The 18925-nt window shown below is 41.7% G+C and overlaps 2 protein-coding genes across 6 annotated transcripts in view; one reads left to right on the forward strand and one right to left on the reverse strand.

Annotated features, from left to right (window-relative positions):
• Window positions 1-4144, forward strand: part of cabp4 (calcium binding protein 4) — a 14080-nt gene extending 9936 nt beyond the window's left edge. For 4 of the 5 annotated variants that reach the window (XM_029850901.1, XM_029850905.1, XM_029850904.1 and 1 more), the window contains 2 exons: window positions 665-774; window positions 1489-2393. In XM_029850901.1, coding sequence (XP_029706761.1) covers window positions 665-774; window positions 1489-1710 — 332 coding nt within the window. In that variant the 3' untranslated portion in view covers window positions 1711-2393. Of the gene's footprint in view, window positions 1-664; window positions 775-1488; window positions 2394-3984 lie in introns of those variants that run through there. The other variant, XM_029850903.1, reaches the window with a different exon arrangement.
• A 168-nt stretch (window positions 4145-4312) lies between these two features.
• Window positions 4313-14147, reverse strand: lonrf1 (LON peptidase N-terminal domain and ring finger 1). Its single transcript, XM_003977576.3, has 12 exons — window positions 13418-14147; window positions 11711-11841; window positions 11115-11237; window positions 9334-9513; window positions 9027-9237; window positions 8827-8932; window positions 8638-8752; window positions 8420-8541; window positions 8172-8330; window positions 7923-8085; window positions 7695-7847; window positions 4313-5703 (listed from the first exon to the last, which is right to left on the reverse strand). Exons 1-12 carry the CDS (start codon window positions 14004-14006, stop codon window positions 5545-5547), a joined length of 2211 nt encoding a protein of 736 aa, XP_003977625.2. The 5' UTR covers window positions 14007-14147; the 3' UTR covers window positions 4313-5544.
• Window positions 14148-18925: the final 4778 nt, after the last annotated feature.

An 18925-nucleotide genomic window follows, 5' to 3' on the forward strand; every position in this document is an offset into this window, starting at 1 on the left:
CAGGGATATTGGTCTACACTATCAAATAAGCCTGTCTTTTGTTCGAACAATAACATGAGCCTTCACATCATATCAGCCTGTTTTGATAATTACCATGGGGATCGGAGCAAAACAAAGCCGGGCCTAACAGGGTTGCGGGAAGAATAATGAGCTCATAGCTTATTGTTGTCATGCTGAGGATATTTATAAGGCTGCCCAGAGGAACTTCAGCAAAGACTGAGTGCACAGTTCAAATATGCATCAACAACTGACACATATTGATGCATTTATTTACATATCTACATTTAGCATAAGACTGAATATTGAGCGTAGAACAGGATTCTGTGGCTGCCACATGAGTGCTCCTTCTAACCGGAACAATTCTAGTCTTGTCCAGGGTTTCAACATTGGTCACATTTTGGCAAGAAGGTTCCAGGTTTGAGTCCATCTTTAGTCTTTCTATGGGGATTGCCTGCTCTCCCTGTTTAATCATCTTGATTGTACTAGAGTGTATTTATTGTGTGAGTATGTAGCTTGACAGTTCACCAATCCCGGTGAGCTGTCCAGGATGGATGGATAGATGGATGGATGAATGGATGGATGGATGGATGGATTTTCCCAAATATGCAGTGTGTGTGTGTGTTTGTGTGTGTGTGTGTTTGTGTGTGTGTGTGTGTGTGCGCAGGGGGTGGGCACGTGGACTTTGACGACTTCTGTGAGCTAATGGGGCCTCGGATGCTGGCTGAGACAGCTCACATGGTGGGTCTGAAGGAGATTCGCTGCGCGTTCAGACAGGTAGACATTCTGCATCTGTCACTGGTAAAGATGTCTGACACCCAGTGGAGACACTGATGAGTTTCTCCTGTATTCTGAGGCTGAGTTAAGAGATTACTTCAATTATTCCTCAGCTACAGTCCCTCCAATTTGAGAGGCTGAAACAGTAGACAAACACAACTGCTCAATCGATGGTCCCTCTACAGTTAAACCTGGTGGTGACGTACGTAGTGTGTGAGTGTGCGACTGGCCAGCTAAACAGATGATGCAATCATGTTCTCAGCACAGACTCTAAAACACACACACACACGCACGCACGCATCTGGGACCATTCTTTTAACACTTGACTCTTCAGTGGTGGCTTGTCAGCCCTCTTCATAAACCAGCTATATTAAACGGTCCAAGCATATTCATCTATACATCCAAACCAGCGGTTAGTATCGCACAAAAGTAAATGTCAGAAATTCACGTGGCAGCATTTGAAGGTTCTCATATTGGGAACCATTTATGGAGGGATCACCTTTCTGAAGAGAAACATCCTCAGCATGAGAGGACTGTCAGCTGACCAGAGACGTGGGATCTTAATTGGAAGTCCTTTATTCTCCTGTCTTAAGTGGTCCTTACATCAGAGTAGAGGCTTTGATCTTTTAACTTTCCCTGCACTTCCTCATCTGCATTGCCCCCAGTTTCACTCGTAACTCTTTTAACTGCTGATCTTGTACATGACATGACAAGTTTGATTGCGACGGCGACGGAAAGATCACCATTGATGAGCTGAAGGACGGCATGAAGACCCTCCTGGGGGAGAAGCTGAAGAAAGGCGAGCTGGAAGAGATCCTCGCCGACATCGACCTCAACAAAGACGGAAACATCGACTTTGATGGTGAGCAATTAGTGAAGAGGGACAGGAAACAGAGAATATGGGACAACAGACCAGGGCATCATTTCAAGCCTTAAAATGACATTTTTCTAAACACAGATAATACAATAATTTATCATTTAATACTTTCTCCAGCAAACTAATATATACTTGTTTTATATGGGCTGCTTTTCCATCAACAGTTCCAAGGACTTTTGTAGAGAGTAGCTCACCCAAAGATGTCTGCTTTTATCTTTTACTGCATGCTAAAATATCAATGGTTGCCATTTGTGTGCATGTAAAAACAGTAAAATGAAGTTAACATGAATGTTAACGTGTCTAATAAGTGATAAGTTCTGCTGTTAGAGCCACATGTTTGTTTAGGTCCAACTTGTTTGAATATTTATTTACAGAATAAACAACAAGTATGTTAGCTTATAGCCTTGCAATTTGTTTACATACATCAGATCCAAGAAAATTACAGGGGACATCTGTTGGAAACATATTTGGGAAAAGATGGATAACAGTGGTGAAGGTCAAAGACAAGGACAGGATCCCCTGGAGCAGAGGTGTCAAACTCAAATAAACCAGTGGGCCAAAATTCAAAACTAGGACAAGGTCACGGGCCAACATTGATATTTATTAAGAAAATATTCCACCAGCTATAACACAGAACCTTTTCATATGGACCCAAACTAGTTTTTCTCAACAACTGAACATGGAACAAGCAAAGTTTAACACAATACAATATATAATTTATTATTGCACATATGCAAAATCAAAATTCAAATAAAAAAACATACCACTGGCATTCAGTTCTTCTCTTTTAAATTTCAAAAGCAGTCTTTTGCCATTGTAAGTTAATGTAGTGTAAATGTAATGTATTTTCATCTCTTCTACTTTCTGGCACCTTTGAGTCATTTCCAGGTGTTTGTGCTTGTCTTGGTGTTGTTGTTTATAGCATCATCTGGTGTTGTTCTCCTTGTAATGCACATTTGCTCCAAATACAAGACAGACAGGTCTGTCTTTTACATATCTAAACAGATATTCTGCCTCCTACCTGTTCAGAAAGGTCTTATTTTCCTTTCCTGCCTTTCCTTTAATCATTTTTCAGAGGGGTAGTACCATTAGCATATCAGGTCGCTATGACTACTTCTTCTTTCTTGGTGTTTAGCAAGCCACATACTGGTGCATTACCACCACCAGCTCATGTGGACTGTGGATTTTCACACCAAAACACTAGCAGAGCATTCTGGTATTTGTAGTATTAGCACATGCACTCGAACGATAATACCGGCGGGCCAGCTCTTATAGTCAATTGGTATGGCTTCACGGGCCAAATATAATTACATTGCGGGCCAACTTTGGCCCACGGACCAGAGTTGGACACCTATGCCCTGGAGTCAACGCAGGAATGTCAGGAGATTAGGATATCTCGCAACCATCTGTTGAGTTGGAAGGGGACAAAAGGAGCAGGTGAGAAAGAAATAAGGTGTGGGTGTTGGAGGAAAGAGTTGGTGAATCCCATCTAAGGCTGGTGAGTTGAGCTAACCCATGCACAGCTCACCTCAAAGGACAGCTCAAGGACTTCACTGGCTTGCTATTGTTAACTCAAAAGCTAATAAACAATAAGGTTGCACACAGTCACAGGTGCGCCCTGCACACATTAGCACTCCTGGGGGCTTCGATTGCATGATTGTCTTGTCAGTGCAGGTCAACACAATCATCAGGAGCATGTGAACAGACTGGTCTGAGGGGGATCGATGGACAGTTGCGCCACATTTAGGACAGTATTGGTCACAGGGGAAGAAGCGAAATGCTGCTAGCATCAGAGAGAGCGGCTGGGGCTGGACAGTGAAGGGCCCAACAAGGACGGAGCTGCAATTCTGCTTGGGTTGCTCTCAAACAGGAAATGATGTTTGTCGGTTAATTTGGAATCAAGCTGTAGTGCTCCTTCAATCAGTACATGAGGTTAGAGCAGTGAGAAAGGTCAACAAAGGATTTGGTGGATTTAGAGACACCTGCCCCACAATAGGTGGAGATTATGGTTTCAACAGAGCTACAACGATGTGGCGACAAGTGAATCTGAGTGAAACAAGTGCAAATCTCGTTGATTACAAGAGACAAAAAAACCTTTACAAATTCATTTTGGTATAGGAAAACAGTCCCTCCATTAACTGGTAAGAAAAAATATTCACTCCTGAAAAAAGCCTTCTAAAAACCACTTCAACATTTCAATAAATTGGCCGTGTTCAAATTATTGTCATCCCAAAAAGGTGTTCTAGATGCAGCATTGTTGTTGTAGGAGCTAATGATGATGATGCTCACTCTCTTATGGGTGGATGTGCTACTTTCTCTGTCTCCCTCTGCAGAGTTTGTGATGATGCTCTCTGCACGATGACTGACGCTACAAATGGCGGCAGAATGCACCACTGAATCTAACAGCTGTGAATGAGCTCACAGACAGGCATGTCTCAGTCTTCACTCGGATGTGTAAATTATACTTTCATAATAAAAGTTCATCTTGAGAAACTGCTGAGGAAAATTATTGACTCGTGAAGTAATGAAGCGTTGTCGCCCACATGTGGCCATGAAGAGGATTTCATCCATCCAGAGACTAAATACATCAGGCTTTATGTCAAATAATGCATGGTAGGAAGAATAGAATGTTAGAATTAGGTGTTTACAGACAGCAGAAACTTCATTTGAAAAAGTGCATTTATTTATCATTCAAATGGATAACTTACACAGCTGAGAAAAAAAATGTCAAAAAGCCGTTTCTTTTTTAAATACAGATTTACATTGAACAACCTTGAGTTTAATTTTTTAAGATATTTTTGCCAATATATGGAGGGAGAAAAACCTATAAAACTACATACACTGTCAAAAAGGAATGGTAACCAAGTCAAGTAAAAACCACATAGCAAAATGGAGTAAGGCAAACGCAGCTCCTTCTAAAGCCCTGCAGCTCTGAATGAAGAACATTGTAAACCCACTAGCTGTTTGCATGCAGCTTGTCTTCATTTCCTTTACTATTCAAAGACCTCTATGGAGCTTCTGAATGTAACACATGCTCAGAAAAGGTTCATCGACTTAAATTTAGAGTAAACTTCAAGTTTCTCCAGTGGGAACTGAATCTTTTGGTTTAGTCTCGTATTTTGAATTTCTCAGATTCCATAGAAGCTTGACAGCAAATGAAAAAGCATCTAATTAGGATAAAGTCAACTACTTGTGGAGAGAGAAAAGCAGCCCAACTGTGCATGAGAGCTTGGACAAAAGACAGGAAGAAAGAGAGAATCTGATTTCTATCATTGGAAAACTCGGCCTGTGTCTGAAGGCAGTTGTGGAAGGCGTGCACGGTTAGCAGGTGAACCAGACTTAAGAGAAGATGTACAACACAGATTAATGCAGACAGCTTTGCACAGATTTACTACTTTCTGGAATTTCAGCATTTAGTTTTTTTTTTTAAAAGAATCTTTATATTAGTTTCTTTTTGCAGAAAGAACATTTCTTTTTACCCTCTGAGGAGCTGACCGAAATCCAAGTAATAAGTTGATGTTACTTAGCTCCGCAAATGCGATCCATAGAGAAAGTGAACTTTCAAAACTCTAGTTCAATGTCAATGACATCCATCAGCCATATGATGCATCATTTGCGTGGATTCAAGAATTATCCATCAAAAATGAGATGCATTCAAATGTCTCTACTATTTTCCCTAATATCAGAAATAGATCACACGTGAAGGATCCCTGAGTTTGTCTGTCACACCGATTTCACTGCTCATAACTGTTAGCATCCCGTTGATCTTATTTATTTCAAACATCAAGCTGCTGAGGGAACTGGATAGCAGGAGAAAAATTGGCAAGATGTTCATTCAAGGTTGCTGCAACCTGTAGTCCAAAAAATGTTTGTTGCAATGGGAGAAGGAAGCTCTAGATGCTGGGGATGCTCTGCAGATATGTGAGTATTTGCTGGATCTTCACCAGCCGCTCTTTGAGGCTGCTCATGGAGAGGACAGACAGCTGATAACGTGGATCTATAGGCAGGACTGCCAGGAGCCACCAGCAGCAAGCCGGTCCATTAGGTGTTGCCTAAGAGAAGAGAAATGCTTTAAAATGTTGGATTTTACAACCTTACATACTTTTTGATGTCCTTTACTATGTCTGCACTCCATGTTAACCGACTTTAGCTGCGCAATACAGCAGCTAACAGCAGGTACCACGCTGTGCTCCTTCAGCAGGTGAGCACACAGTAATTGTAGGGATTCCCTTCCTGCCACAACAGGAGAGCCGGGATTAGGCCCGAGCCAACCCTAAAGCTCTTTAGCCTGTACTCTGACTTGACTCCGCCCTGTGGTCGTCATTGGAGCTGCTGTAATCCTGTTCAGTAATGCAGGAGCACAAGCTGAGCACACACACACACACACAACAGCGTTCCAGTATTAAGACCTCTCAGATAAGTGAATACACGTTAATACGGGTTTCCTCAAAAGGCAAATGTGTCACTCTGATCCAATTTTAGACTCAGTCTGAACTTTCTTACAGCCTCAAGGAAGAACATATCCGGTTGTGAAAGTTGGTACAGCTCACCTGCTTCCAATGAACAAACTGAGGTGATCAGAAAAGTCTGAATATTTTTTACATTACCGTATTTTCACAACTATAAGGCGCACCTAAAACACTGAGATTTTCTCAAAAATCGACGGTGCGCCTTATAATATGAAGCGCATTGTGTGTGGACTGAGTTCCAAAAGCTGCTGTGCGCCTTTGGTGGGTGCACTACGGTAAACGCTCCGCCAATCGATTAGCGGCACACCTATGCGTAAGGATCCCCTAAAATGGCGCCGGTCAAGCGAGACGCGTATGAATGAGGCTTACTTTAAACTGCAGGCCATCGAATATGTGGCTGAAAATGGCAATCAAGCAATCTTAGTGTTTTCACTTAATGAGGAGGCGGCATCTCTCCATACACGCTACTGCCGCGACAAGATAACCGCGCCCAGCCACATCACCAACATGGATGAGATCCGTCTGACTTTTAACATCCCCTTGACCCACAATGTGGAGAAAAAGGGACCAGCACAGTGGTGATACGCACAACGGGGCACAAGAAGTCGTCGTTCACCGTGGTTCTCGGCTGCCACGGAAACGGACAGAGCACTGGATGACGGAAGGCAAACACTCCTTCACAAAGACTATGAGGCAGCGGCGGGCAAGTTATGCCACCAATGCGGGTGGATTGTAGACACATGGGCTATGATACCGTCTTCATGTATTGGAAGAGCTTTCACAAAATCAACGCTGAACTGGAACCGGTCGGTGAGTCCGATTCAGATGATTAAGAAGAGGAATTCAGGATGTTGGACATTGAAATAGTGCAGCTGTTTAATTCAGATACAGAAGATGAAAACTTTGATGGTTTTGTGGCAGAAGAATTAATATTTTGTTCAATAAATGTGTCGAAACTCACTGTTTTACTTCCGTTGTCATTTTTTACTGTATGTTTCAGCATGCGCCTAATTATATGGTGCGCCTTATTTATGTTTTAAATACAGAAATAGCACCCATAACTGAGACTGCACGTTTTAATACAGTGTGCCTTATGGTCGTGAAAATTCGGTAATGCTACCGACTTCACTCTCTTGCTGAAGCCTGACGATGTTTTCTCAAAAACAAATTTGATATTTTGATGTCAGATGTTTGACTAATTAAAGCAGCTTTGCAATTTATAGATTTCCATACAACTGTCACAGTCTTTGACATTTTAAGGCTGCATTTTCAGTTACTTCTACATTAAAATGTATCAAAATTAAAAACTAATTTGCTGTTAAATGAAAAGCCTTTCTCTTCTGAACTACTCTTCTCAACTTCAAAACTAAAATTCAGGCCAGATAAATACAAAAACATTAATTGACTCTTCATTGACAATCTGTAAAAATATCAGCATTGAGCTGATGTTAATATACATCATTAATAATAATCTTATTTTGTTTGGTGTCATAAATGTAACTCGGACGGCCATCAGGCCCAGCCTAGCATCCACTTATATCCAGTGTAGAAGTTGGACCGTGCAAGATCTCTACCTGGATGTCAGCTTCTCGTTCTGGCATTGGTCCAAAATGCTGTAGGATCTGGTTGTGGAAGCGGACCTTGAGGTTCTGGAACCAGACACGGGCCTGATCATATACTGCATTATAAAGTTCTTGTAGTCTCTTTTGCTCCTCACTGTCCTCCACCTGAAAGAATGCCTCAATTAACAACTGCATACCAGGAAATTGCTTTTAAACATAGGGAAACTTTAATGTTCTTACTCTGGTGTCCTCTAGATGCTCGATGTCAGCGGTACTGTAACCGTCCTTCATTCCCCTGGTCAAAACCCGAAAGCGTTTTCCTCCAACAGTGTCCACAACTGATCGACCATCGGGAAGGAAGTGGACACTCCTGATGATCAGCATGCAGCCGTAGTCTACAAATCTGTAGCCAGAGATGAATAATGGCTTCAGCACAATTACCTCTAGATTTAGGAGTTTGAATGCCCATGTTGCTGTGCTCCCACCCACCCTTTCTGAGGATCATTAATACACATGCCAAACTGCCGAGTGCCAGTTTCCATGCACCGGCGAATCATGAGGCGGTAACGTGGCTCGAAGACATGAAGAGGACAAGGCACGGTGGGGTAAGCCATGGTGCACACAAAGATAGGCACATTCTTCGTTAGACTGTAGAAAGAGAGACATTTTGTTCAGGTTCTTAAATCTTTTGAGCCTTGTTTGAAACAGAGATCAAGGTCAAAGTCTCAGAGACTTACTCAGAAAGCTCTCTGGTCTCGTCCAAGTGGGTTTTAGTCCTCTCTGCATACTCCTGACTCAAATAGTGCTTGATCAGCAGGTCCAAGACAGTGGTCACCATGTACTTTCTGCATGCTAAATACTGAAGAGAGCAAAATGTTCCTTATTAGTGAAATCATGAACTAGTGAAGACACCTTCAGATTTACACACATTGTTTCCTCCATGGCTGATCCTCACCTGTTTCAAGCTCTCCTTACAGAGGGGACAGTGAGGTGTGTGGTCCAAGCAGCGTTCTAGGCAGGTTTTACAGAAGGTGTGGCCACATGGTGTAGTCACAGGCTCATAAAACAGCCTGCATTAATCAGAAATAAAGATTATTTTAAAGAACAACTTCAGTGGCTGCAGCCCTATGGGTGTGTGATATACCTCATACAAAGAGCACATTCAAAATCATTGGGGTCCAACACATCTTTGGAAACTTTTCTGCAGGTTTTTTCTTTGACAAGCTGTTGTATGGAGCTTTTGGCAGCCCCTGAAAACAAAATGAGAGTTAAGTGCCGATTAATTTAGAAATTATACAGTACACTGGGAACGATAACAAGCTCTTAGTATGACTGTCCTCTGACCTTGCTTTTTGTGCTTGCTACTAACTCTGTCCACGACAGAGGGTTCTGTGTCTGACACAGACAATTTCCTCTTCAGCAGACTGCCCTTCTCTTGGTTCCCCAGCTGAGGTGCGGAGCAAACCCTCTTCAGTCCCTCCTCACAACTGGAGCTGTGAATTTGCAGCGAATGGGCTCTGCTGAGACTGTGACGCTCCAGACTTTCCCAGCGTCTCTGAATTAAAAAGCAAAGACAAGAGCATGTTGGTGGAAGAGCATGTGACAAGAAGAGCAGTCCCCAATCTGGTTGCAGTATTCGGTTGGGCAATACCTCCTGGCCTTCTGAGTGGATGTGTGCCGAAGTGGCGCGCACTTGGTGCTGCTTCTGGGCAGGACTTGGTTGATCAGCCATGAAAGCTTTATTGCGCAAGTGAGGCGATGAGTTGTGGGCCGTCTCCTTGAGGCCCTCCTTGACTTTTTCCTCATCTGGGAAGAGCAAGTTACACAGGATCTGTGCAAAACAGTCAGTGTGACTGTTAATTGCAGGGAAGGAACCTATGGTTGGTTGTACATTAACACCATAGCAGAGGCATTTATGAATTTGAATGTCTTCGTTTGTTTCTTTCATTTTAATTACATATAAAATTGTGATAGAAAATCCACCAAGGAGCTCTTTTATTTAACTGTACCTTTCCATCTTTGCATTAAAATCCTCATATTATTCTGTTTGTGAAAAAAGAAAACATTCTTTCTCCAAAACGGACAGGGCACCTTATAATGAGCTGCGCCTTATGTGTGCCAAAATCTGAAAATGTTTTTCAGCTTTTCGGCTTTCGCAAAAGCCATTTCGGATTCATTTTGTTCATTTCGGATACAGAAGATGAGGACTTTGATGGATTTGTGGATGAGGATTGATCAAAAAATAACATGAGTACCGTAATTTCCGGACTACAGAGCGCACCTGATTATAAGCTGCATAATCTAATTTTAGAAAGAAAATCAATTTTGTACTTATACAAGCCGCACCGGATTTTAAGCCGCAGGTATCCCACGTAGTGATATGAAAAATTTGATCGAAAACATTCAGTACCGGTATATGTTTTTATTACCGTAAGAGACAAGTCACTGACGAGTGACAAACAGACGGGTAAGAAACATCAGCCACTCTTTTCACTTGTATGTTTATACAGAGACCTTAAATCCAAATTTTATCACGTCAGGATTTTTTAACTTTTCTTTTCATTTAATCCGCTTGGCAACATAAACAAATATATTGTACCGGTAAATGCTTTTTTTTTTTCTCCACTAACGGTGTCTGTAATGCAGCTACCTTGAAATATACGTTTGTATCAGCTACACACAAATTACGTTGTTTATGCTTTTTTACTCAATGAACAATCTAAAAAACCCCGATGGCCCACCTCTAAAATCTTCTATTTTCATCACGGCGGTGCTTGCTTTTCCCTTCCGTCAGATTTGTACAGCGGAAACACCGCGGCCGCCTGCTCTCTGTGTGTTCACCCAGTCTTCCAGAATGTTTTCAAGCTAGGGCCACCTGCGATATTTATGTCTAAAAGCTTTTGTTGTGTTTTTGCTTTGGATCAGTTCTTCATGCTGGCGTCTCCACCTTCTCGCCATTGATTACCGTAATGTATGCCAAGATTACGCGTGGCAGCTCGATTTCCTTCTTCAACCGCCAGAGTGATCGCTTTTAACTTAAAAGTCGCATCATATGCTTTTCTTCTAGTATTTTCCTTGTTGATGAGGGTTAGTAAAAATGACTGATTCACAATAGTTGTGATAGTGCGCCACAAAAAAAACATAAATAAGCCGCACCGTAGAATAAGCCGCAGTATTTAAAGTGTAGGAAAAAAGTAGTGGCTTATAGTCCGGAAATTACGGTACATGGCTAAATACAGGCTAGCATGCATGTTTTAAGCTAGCGTACCGGTATGTTTTACCATGCCCGCGCCCTATAATCCGGTGCCCATTATGTATGTGTTAAATACATAAATAACACCCGTAACTGAGACTGCGCCTTTTAATACGGTGCGCCTGATGGTCGTGAAAATATGGTAGTCTTGTGGCAGCTGTTCACCTGTCTCTTCTCACCTTTTCTACGTGTCTTTTAGCACAGGGGAAGTTCTCATCCAAAGCGAGACAGTGGAGGAAGACTTGAAGAGACTTGTCAACTTGACCCATCTCAAAGAGCACCATAGCTTTTCTAAACGTGGCCTAAAAGGTGAACAGAGTAAAAAAATGATGCTTCTGTTGCTGTCAATCAAAGTGCTTGTTCAATTGCATAAGGGTTTGCACAGGATATGCTTTGTGGCTCTAATAAAGAATGTCCTCAACACAGGCCTTCAGACTCTTGGCTAGTTACATAACATTCATTAGAGGTTTGTCCTTAATCACTGCACAACTGGGGGGAGGGATTGCAAGTTGTATTCTAGAAGAACCATAAAGTGAAAAGGGACCTAAATTCTGGATTAAAACACAGCCCAGGGGTTAAACTACATTCAGTTTATGAATGATGTAAAATATTTCCTTCTAAAAACCATCACTTTTAACAAGGTATAGATGCAACCTAACCTACTGAAAAACTGGATACCTTCCACAGTAAAACTCCCTGCTAGAGGTTTGCAAAGCAGCAACTGTCAACACCGCGGTCAAGTGATGGGAGTGTAGGAGTAGAAGTAGTGACCTACTTCAGCAGAGCTTCTCTGCAACATCTCAGGCCTGCTACAAAATTCTGCATCTTCCAAAGCCTCCTGGTACTGTTGGAGAGCCGTGTAGGCCTCAGACCGAGAAAGACGTGCCACAACCATTGATTCTGGGTCTGCAAAAGAGATCAAGAAGATGGAAATATTTTCGACTGGGAAGAGGAAACCAGCATTTCCAAGGTGAATTGCCTAAATTTATCTTAACCATTTTAATGTCACTCTGCCAATCTTTGATTAAACCTAGAAATATCTCCTGATCATTTAGATTGTTGAGCAGCGCTGTCCACACAGGTGTTTGCAATAAGTCTGGCGGTTAGCTGCAAGCATGAGCAGCAACTCAGATCCCAAACGAAACAAACTGATGAACAAGTCGGCGGCCTGCAGGTAATATGACCACCTGAAGGCCTGGGAAGATCTGTCAGGCTCCAAAGATTTCTACTAACTACACTATATCTAAAATCAACAGGATTACAAATTAAAAGGATAGACAGTTGCTGACATAGAACCAGAACATTGTTATATCATCTGACCTACATACTACACATGCTTCCATAATCTTGTTTCAAAGAAAACTAAATTGCTTGGCATTGAAATTGGATCATGTTATACTTTCTGAAATCATCAGTAATTTGCTGCAGCCATAGTTTTAAATCCAAAAATTACCTCCCTATTTTGTCATGTATAACACTAAAATTAGTGTTGATAACTATTAACCATAAAAGGAGAACATTGGAGGGTATTATGAATGACATTCATAAATCTAAAAGGTTACAGACATCAGGCTTCCCAAGTTTTTAATGGCATGCTCAAGTAAAAGAAAAAACTAAGATTAATGGCACCTTTTCATATCCACACCTGGGTAGTCCAATAGCACCACATCCATAGCATGGACAGGCTGTTTAGTGTCTTTTTTGGACTTTTTAAAAATGTCTTTACATTTCTAATTAAAATTGCAGATTACCTTATTAGTGTTTACATTTTGTGGGGAGATAAGTTATTTGACTATTATATTAAGTAAGCTGGATCTTTTTTGGTGTTCTGGCTTCTACTGCACACAGTAACATATCTCCTTCCCTGTTACTTCAGTTCCAAACTATGACTGAATTCATTACAGTGGGGCGTTTGTAATCTGAGGCTAACTGCAAATGTCCTGTCACTGATTTAATCTGTTTTTTCTCATTACACAAATGTCGGACGTGTTAGAAAAGCAATCTAACGGCTGTCTACGTTTAAACTGAACTATTGCCTTCCATTTATCTGGACACTGGAAACGATTGCGCAGTTATTTGTTGGAATTGTGGCACGGGACAGCATTTAAAGTTACAAAATACTTTGTCCTTCTGTAACGGGTTACAAAACCTGTCCCAAATATGTGTCGTGACCTGCCTTATGCAACGCGCAGCGACTGCGCATGCCCAGGTGGAAACTTTCGTAAGAGGGACCGCCTACTTTCGATTTCAGCCAATGAGAGGACACCGACATTATTACAACACGTGGAGGAAGTGCTAGCTGTTTTTAAAATGTTGGTCAGTAGAACGCTCACCATATAGCCCACAGCCCTGGCACAAGTACGGCCTGTTATGTAATCATTTAATAATAAAGACAGTTGCATTAACAATTATCAGTACGTTCGCGGTGCTCGCTAAGTATGCACATTTGTTAATAACAGCCCATACTACACCCAGTACTTACCAGCTTGAATGACATTTGTTGCTAACGTCACTACTTCGTGGTAGCATTTATTACTTAACAATTCATCCAGCTCGCTTAGTGATTTCGTTGTTTTGGTTTGTCCGGGGAACCATTTATCCAACAGTCTTGTCAGTGTTATATTCAGTTTTTCCTCTCCTTTTACGACTTCGTCGCACAGCTTGCATTTGGAGAGCAGCCGTCGATGTAAACACCGTTTACAATACGAATGTCCACAAGCTAAGGTAACAGGCTCAGCTAAAAAGCCTCGACAGTTAGGACAGTCAAATATACTGTCCCCGCAAGTGTCCCCAGACTGGCCCGGACCTGCGTCTGGTCCAGCCAACTTGCTCTTGAAATTACGGAAGATACAGTCCACAACGACGCTTAACTCATCGGGTCGTACGGGCCCGTAGCGCATAGCTAGTGACACACAGTCGATGGCTTCTTTGAGGCAGTTTTCGGAAGCTAAAGCGTTAGCTTTCTGTAGTATAACTTGATGGTGGTCATCTCTTTCCGAGTTGTGTTCAGAGTCGGAGTCGATAAAGAAAGCAGTCGTCTCCTCTCTCGCGTCTTGCGGCAGGAGCGACATTGTAGCGTTAATTAATTACTCCAAATGTTGTTTCAAGGTGGATTTTCTCTTATGAAAGCGTTTCTTCATTGCTGCAGTTGTTCAGGACAGCACCGCTTCCAGACGTTCTGAGACACCCATTTGTTACGTAAAACCAAAGTAGAAAATGTTCGTCACGTGACCACGACAGCACGCTGTGATTGGCTGCAGCATCTCGGTTACAAAACGTGTGTTGAAAAGTTTCATAACTCGCGAAGAGACGGAGGACGGTTGTCTAACGCGACCTTGCTTTGGTCAACTCGGCAAAGAGGCTTCTGTCACAAAAGAAAAGAAATACATGCCAATGCGTCCGTGATGAAAGAGCTCCAATCATTCCCAGTACAACAGGATTGTGTCCTAAGATTTAACAACGCCGTAGGTTCAGTCGGTCACTAATTCAGTCGCCCAGCCTTTTTACCATTACCCCTCTAATTAAAGACCGTTGCTGCCAGGCCTGAAAAAAAGCCATAAAAATGTTGTACTGTATCGTGGTATAGGGAGGACAACGGAATCTCAACATTTATGTTGGTGCAAGTTTCCATGCTTCAGTCTCCATATCTTAGTTTCTTACCAATAATTACAATCATACAACATAATTATATGTTGCAGTTCTTTATGTATATTTTTCAGAAAAAATGTTACTCTAAAGAAAGAAATTCTAAAGTGATGTAATAATAAATGATCTGTGATCACTATTTTAAAGATCATTGATCACTGTTCCCTTTTAGATATGTGATAAGTCCCTTTTGCGCCACACCCCCAATGTCTTTGTCTCTCTCAGCTCTCGCTCACTCTTTCTCTCCATATGAAAATTATAATTAAACTATTACCTGCAAAGTTTTTAACGTATAAGTATTTACTATCATGCTGTTGATATCTTTGGTTCAATATTAACTTATTTTTGTATATTAAGGCAGATTTTTATATGCGGGTTATATGGGGTAGAAATGGAAATCAGCGAAATATTCTATTTATCTTTGACGTTATACGTGAAGAGGCCTAATACAAAAGGAAATGCTATACTGGCATCTCGTGGTCAAGAGTGTTAATTACAGTTTGTTTGAATTAAAACAAAAAAGTTGAAAATTAACTAAGTAAAAAAAATATTTGGAGTTTATTTTCATCGGTCTACACTATTACGAGAGGCAGAAGAGATTGTGTTCCCAAAATTCTAACAAATACAGTCAGCTCTAGTCTAGATATACATTTTTGTTTCTTTCCAATGTACAGGCCTGCAGGAACTGTACTGTACTATAGTGATAGTAATTACAGTCTTTAAAAAATCATTTTAAAAAGTATCAGTCTACAATATCTTATTTATTACTGAATGTAACATGTAAGAATGTCTTAATTTGAAAAGTCTTAATTGAATAACAAATTTAAACTTGTAAGATTTTCAGGAATGCCCCTCTCATAAGTAAGACATTTCCACAACCCTCTGAGCAGTTTTTAACCTGGTTGTTGCTTTCTTTTCTTACACTGACGCACATAAGGCGCGTGGCTGTGATTGAACCTGCACCATCAGACTGACCAAGTCTGTTTCAGTGATTGTTCAATTCTGTGTGTGCTTGTGTGTCTGTGCTCTAGCACATGACATTTATTGAGGCTTAGAGTATGCATTTAACCAACAAAGTCAAGATATTTTAGATGGTCTTCACAACAGTGACAGGTTGTTTGACTGGAAAGGGTTAAAGTTCATTATGATGGGTGTTGTTTTTGTAAAAGGCTGGGACATTGAATGTTCTTATAAAGATAAAAGAACAATTTGTGTGTGTGTGTGTGTGTGTGTGTGTGTGTGTGTGTGTGTGTGTGTGTGTGTGTGTGTGTGTGTGTGTGTGTGTGTGTGTTACAAAACATATTTACGAATCTGGAGATACCATCAAGACTAAACTGTACAGACATTGTGTTCTGACTGCTGAACCAGGCTGTGATGACAAATCAGCTCATACTGGTTTTCTTGGAGGTGTGTGTTCTGTCAGATCTGCCACAAGACCGTGACCAACAATAGGACTTATTGTTCATGTTGACATCTTTAATGCTCACAGCAGGCGTTGATGGCATCATCTGTATTTAAAACAAAGATGTCTATTCTATTCTATTCTATTCTGCTACATTGCATATTGTGTTTGTTTGTATGAATCTATTACTGTGGGAAAGCTTCTTTATGCGGTTCTCAAACACGAGTGCAGGAATGTGCTGGTGCGGCCTTCTGGCCAGTTTTATCTGTCCCACCAGAAGCTTCCAGGGATGTTTGCATTCCTAACAAGAAAAAATACATGCACATATACATGTAAACACATAGGCATGTGTTCTGAGTAAGCACATGTATGCAGGAGGAAAATAAAAGAAGTTAAGCAAGATAAGTACATGAAGGAATTCTTCTGTCTGCAATGGGGTTAAGTTTAACTGTGTTTTTTCCTGTGTTCCACTCAAGAGGAGAACATGCTGGATGTGTCCCAGGTGTCTCAGCCAAGTCAACACCTCTCTACCATCAATGATGAACACTCTCATAACATGACAATAAAATAACTCGAACACAACCCTGACATAACCCTAACACAAACATAACTCTAACATAACCTTGACATTCCCATAACATAATGATAACATAATCCTAACATAACCAGAACCATAACATAGTCATAAAATAACTGTAACATAACCATAATGAACCAAACAGGGCAGTGATGGCTCAGTCTGTTGGGAATGAGGCTGCAACACAGAGGGTTCTTGGTTCAATCCCCAGGGAAAACAAAATGTGGAAGGTGTTATGGTAGTATGGGAAAGTGCCTTCAGAACACTCCCAAGGTGCCCTAGAGCAAGGTACTGAAGCATGGTGGTAGCTCATCCAGGGGTGGACCCTGCTTTTGCCCATCGTGTACCCTCCCTGTGACCCCAAAAGGGATAAAGCTGTTAAGAAGGTGAGATCTGGCCTGATCAGCCAGAGGCTGCGCCTCCCCAAGTTCAGGACCAACAGACTGGGGAACTCATTCATCCCCCAAGCCATCAGGCTGTTCAACTCATCACAGGGGGGGAGGAGGGCCAACAGGAGAACTGGAACAGTTTTATATTTATATTCATATTCTATTTTTAATTTATTCTATTTTATTTCTTATTTTATTATATTTTTATTATCTTTAATAGGTTTAATGGGGTGTAATGGTGGTGGGAAATTTTGTACAGTGCTGTACGTTTCTTTGGAGATGCTAATTTCCCTGATGGACACCCCCTAAAGGGATCAATAAAGTACTCTTGAATCTTGAATCTTGAGATAACCATTATACTATATAATGATGACATAACCAGAACGATAAACTAGCTGTAATATAACCATTCAAGCTCTTTATGCTTTAGTGCAAGTTTCACTGTACTTCAGCTCCAAATCATACTTGTTTAAGTACATTACATTATTGTCCTGGTTTAATACCCATCTGCCACAACTGAAGACTACTTTAAACTTAATTTTGTTGTTTAATCTTTCCTGCTTTTAAAAACTAGTACATTTTCTTTCTGTTGTGAGTTTGATTTAAACTGATAAACTTTGTCATAAATGTTCTTGTACTTAGGGTTGAGGTTATTTTCTTTAAGGTAGCCAGCACTCACCAAGGGTTGTTTCTATATTGGTTTTCTCCCAGTGACTGCTGGGACCGGCGCCCAGAACCCAACTAATCCCTCATTGTTTTGTTTGAACCCCTGTGAACTGTCTTTAAGGACTGAAGCTCATCCCAGTGTTTTCCCTCTCCCACTCCCCTTCTGTTTCTTGTCTGTTTATCCCTTGTTTGTCTATTTTCATGCTGGGTGGGGCTGCTCTCCAGTTTCACTCTCAAGCTGCACACCTATTCACATCTTCGGACATTAACCCACCTGTCCTCTGTCTTAAAAGTCTGGCTTACTCTTCCATTATTGCCAATTCATTATTCAACCCTCCGCGGTACAGCTTGGCTCCCAAACTCTCCTGGTTACACATATGTTTTGTGATTCCTATTTTGAGTCTGAACTCATTGTCTGTTTTGTCCTGCAGATCATCCATTCAGACACCTGTTTGTGCCACTCAAGAAAACCGTTCTGTGGCGGATTACTCTGTGGAGTTTTGGACCTTGGCGGCAGATGCCAGGTGGAACGAACCAGCGCTTCGGGCAGTTTTCCTGCAGGGGCTGGGTGAGCGTCTGCAGGAAGAACTCATGCTCCGGGATGAATCCCGAGATCTGAACTCCCTCGTCACCCTGGCAATTTTACTGGACAACCGCCCAAGAGCAAGACATCAGAGGTAAGCTTCCCACACACCAGTTCCTCCCTTTCTTCATTTCGAACGTTGCCTGGTCACTCATTGCCCTCAAGTGCTCCGGTCACTGCAGAGCAGCCAATGCAGCTGGGGCGTGCCAAGTTAACACCAGAGGAACGTCACCGCAGGATTGGGGCGGGTGAGTGCTTATACTGTGGCCAGCACAGTCATTTTATTTTGGGTTGTCCGGTTTGGTCAAAAGACTAGGCTTGTCAGTAGCATTAGGGGTACTGGCAGGCTGGGAGTCCATTTTGGAGAAACTGTTTTTGTCGGAGTCATTATGTGTTAGAGGTGTAGTTCTACAGTGTTCTGGACGAAGAATTAGCTGTGCAAGCAGGCTGATCACTGGATCTTTTGCTGTCACCCTTCACCATTACTGCTCTGGACATAAGAATCATCACTCGTGTCACCCACAGGATGGTCCCAGTCACACTCATCACTTCTGGCAACCATTCGGAGCAGATATCATTCTTCATTCAGCACCCAAGACACCTGTGGTACTTGGCTGCTCTTGGTTACACTGCCATAACCCACAGATTGACTAGGTACAGGTTAAGGTGGTAAATTAGAGTTTGCACTGTCAGTCCTTCTGTCTCAGATCTGCTGTTCAGTCACTCCG

This window comes from Takifugu rubripes, chromosome 17 (genome assembly GCF_901000725.2).
Source record: "Takifugu rubripes chromosome 17, fTakRub1.2, whole genome shotgun sequence".
Classification (NCBI taxonomy): Eukaryota; Metazoa; Chordata; class Actinopteri; order Tetraodontiformes; family Tetraodontidae; genus Takifugu; species Takifugu rubripes.

Coding starts and splice junctions, on each gene's coding strand:
- lonrf1 (XM_003977576.3), bottom strand. CDS start 14,006: ATGTCGCTCCTGCCGCAAGACGCGAGAGAGGAGACGACTGCTTTCTTT. Junction 8,331..8,419: donor GAGACCAGAGAGCTTTCTGA/GTAAGTCTCTGA, acceptor CTCTTTCTACAG/TCTAACGAAGAATGTGCCTA. Junction 5,704..7,694: donor AACGAGAAGCTGACATCCAG/GTAGAGATCTTG, acceptor CTCTTCTCTTAG/GCAACACCTAATGGACCGGC.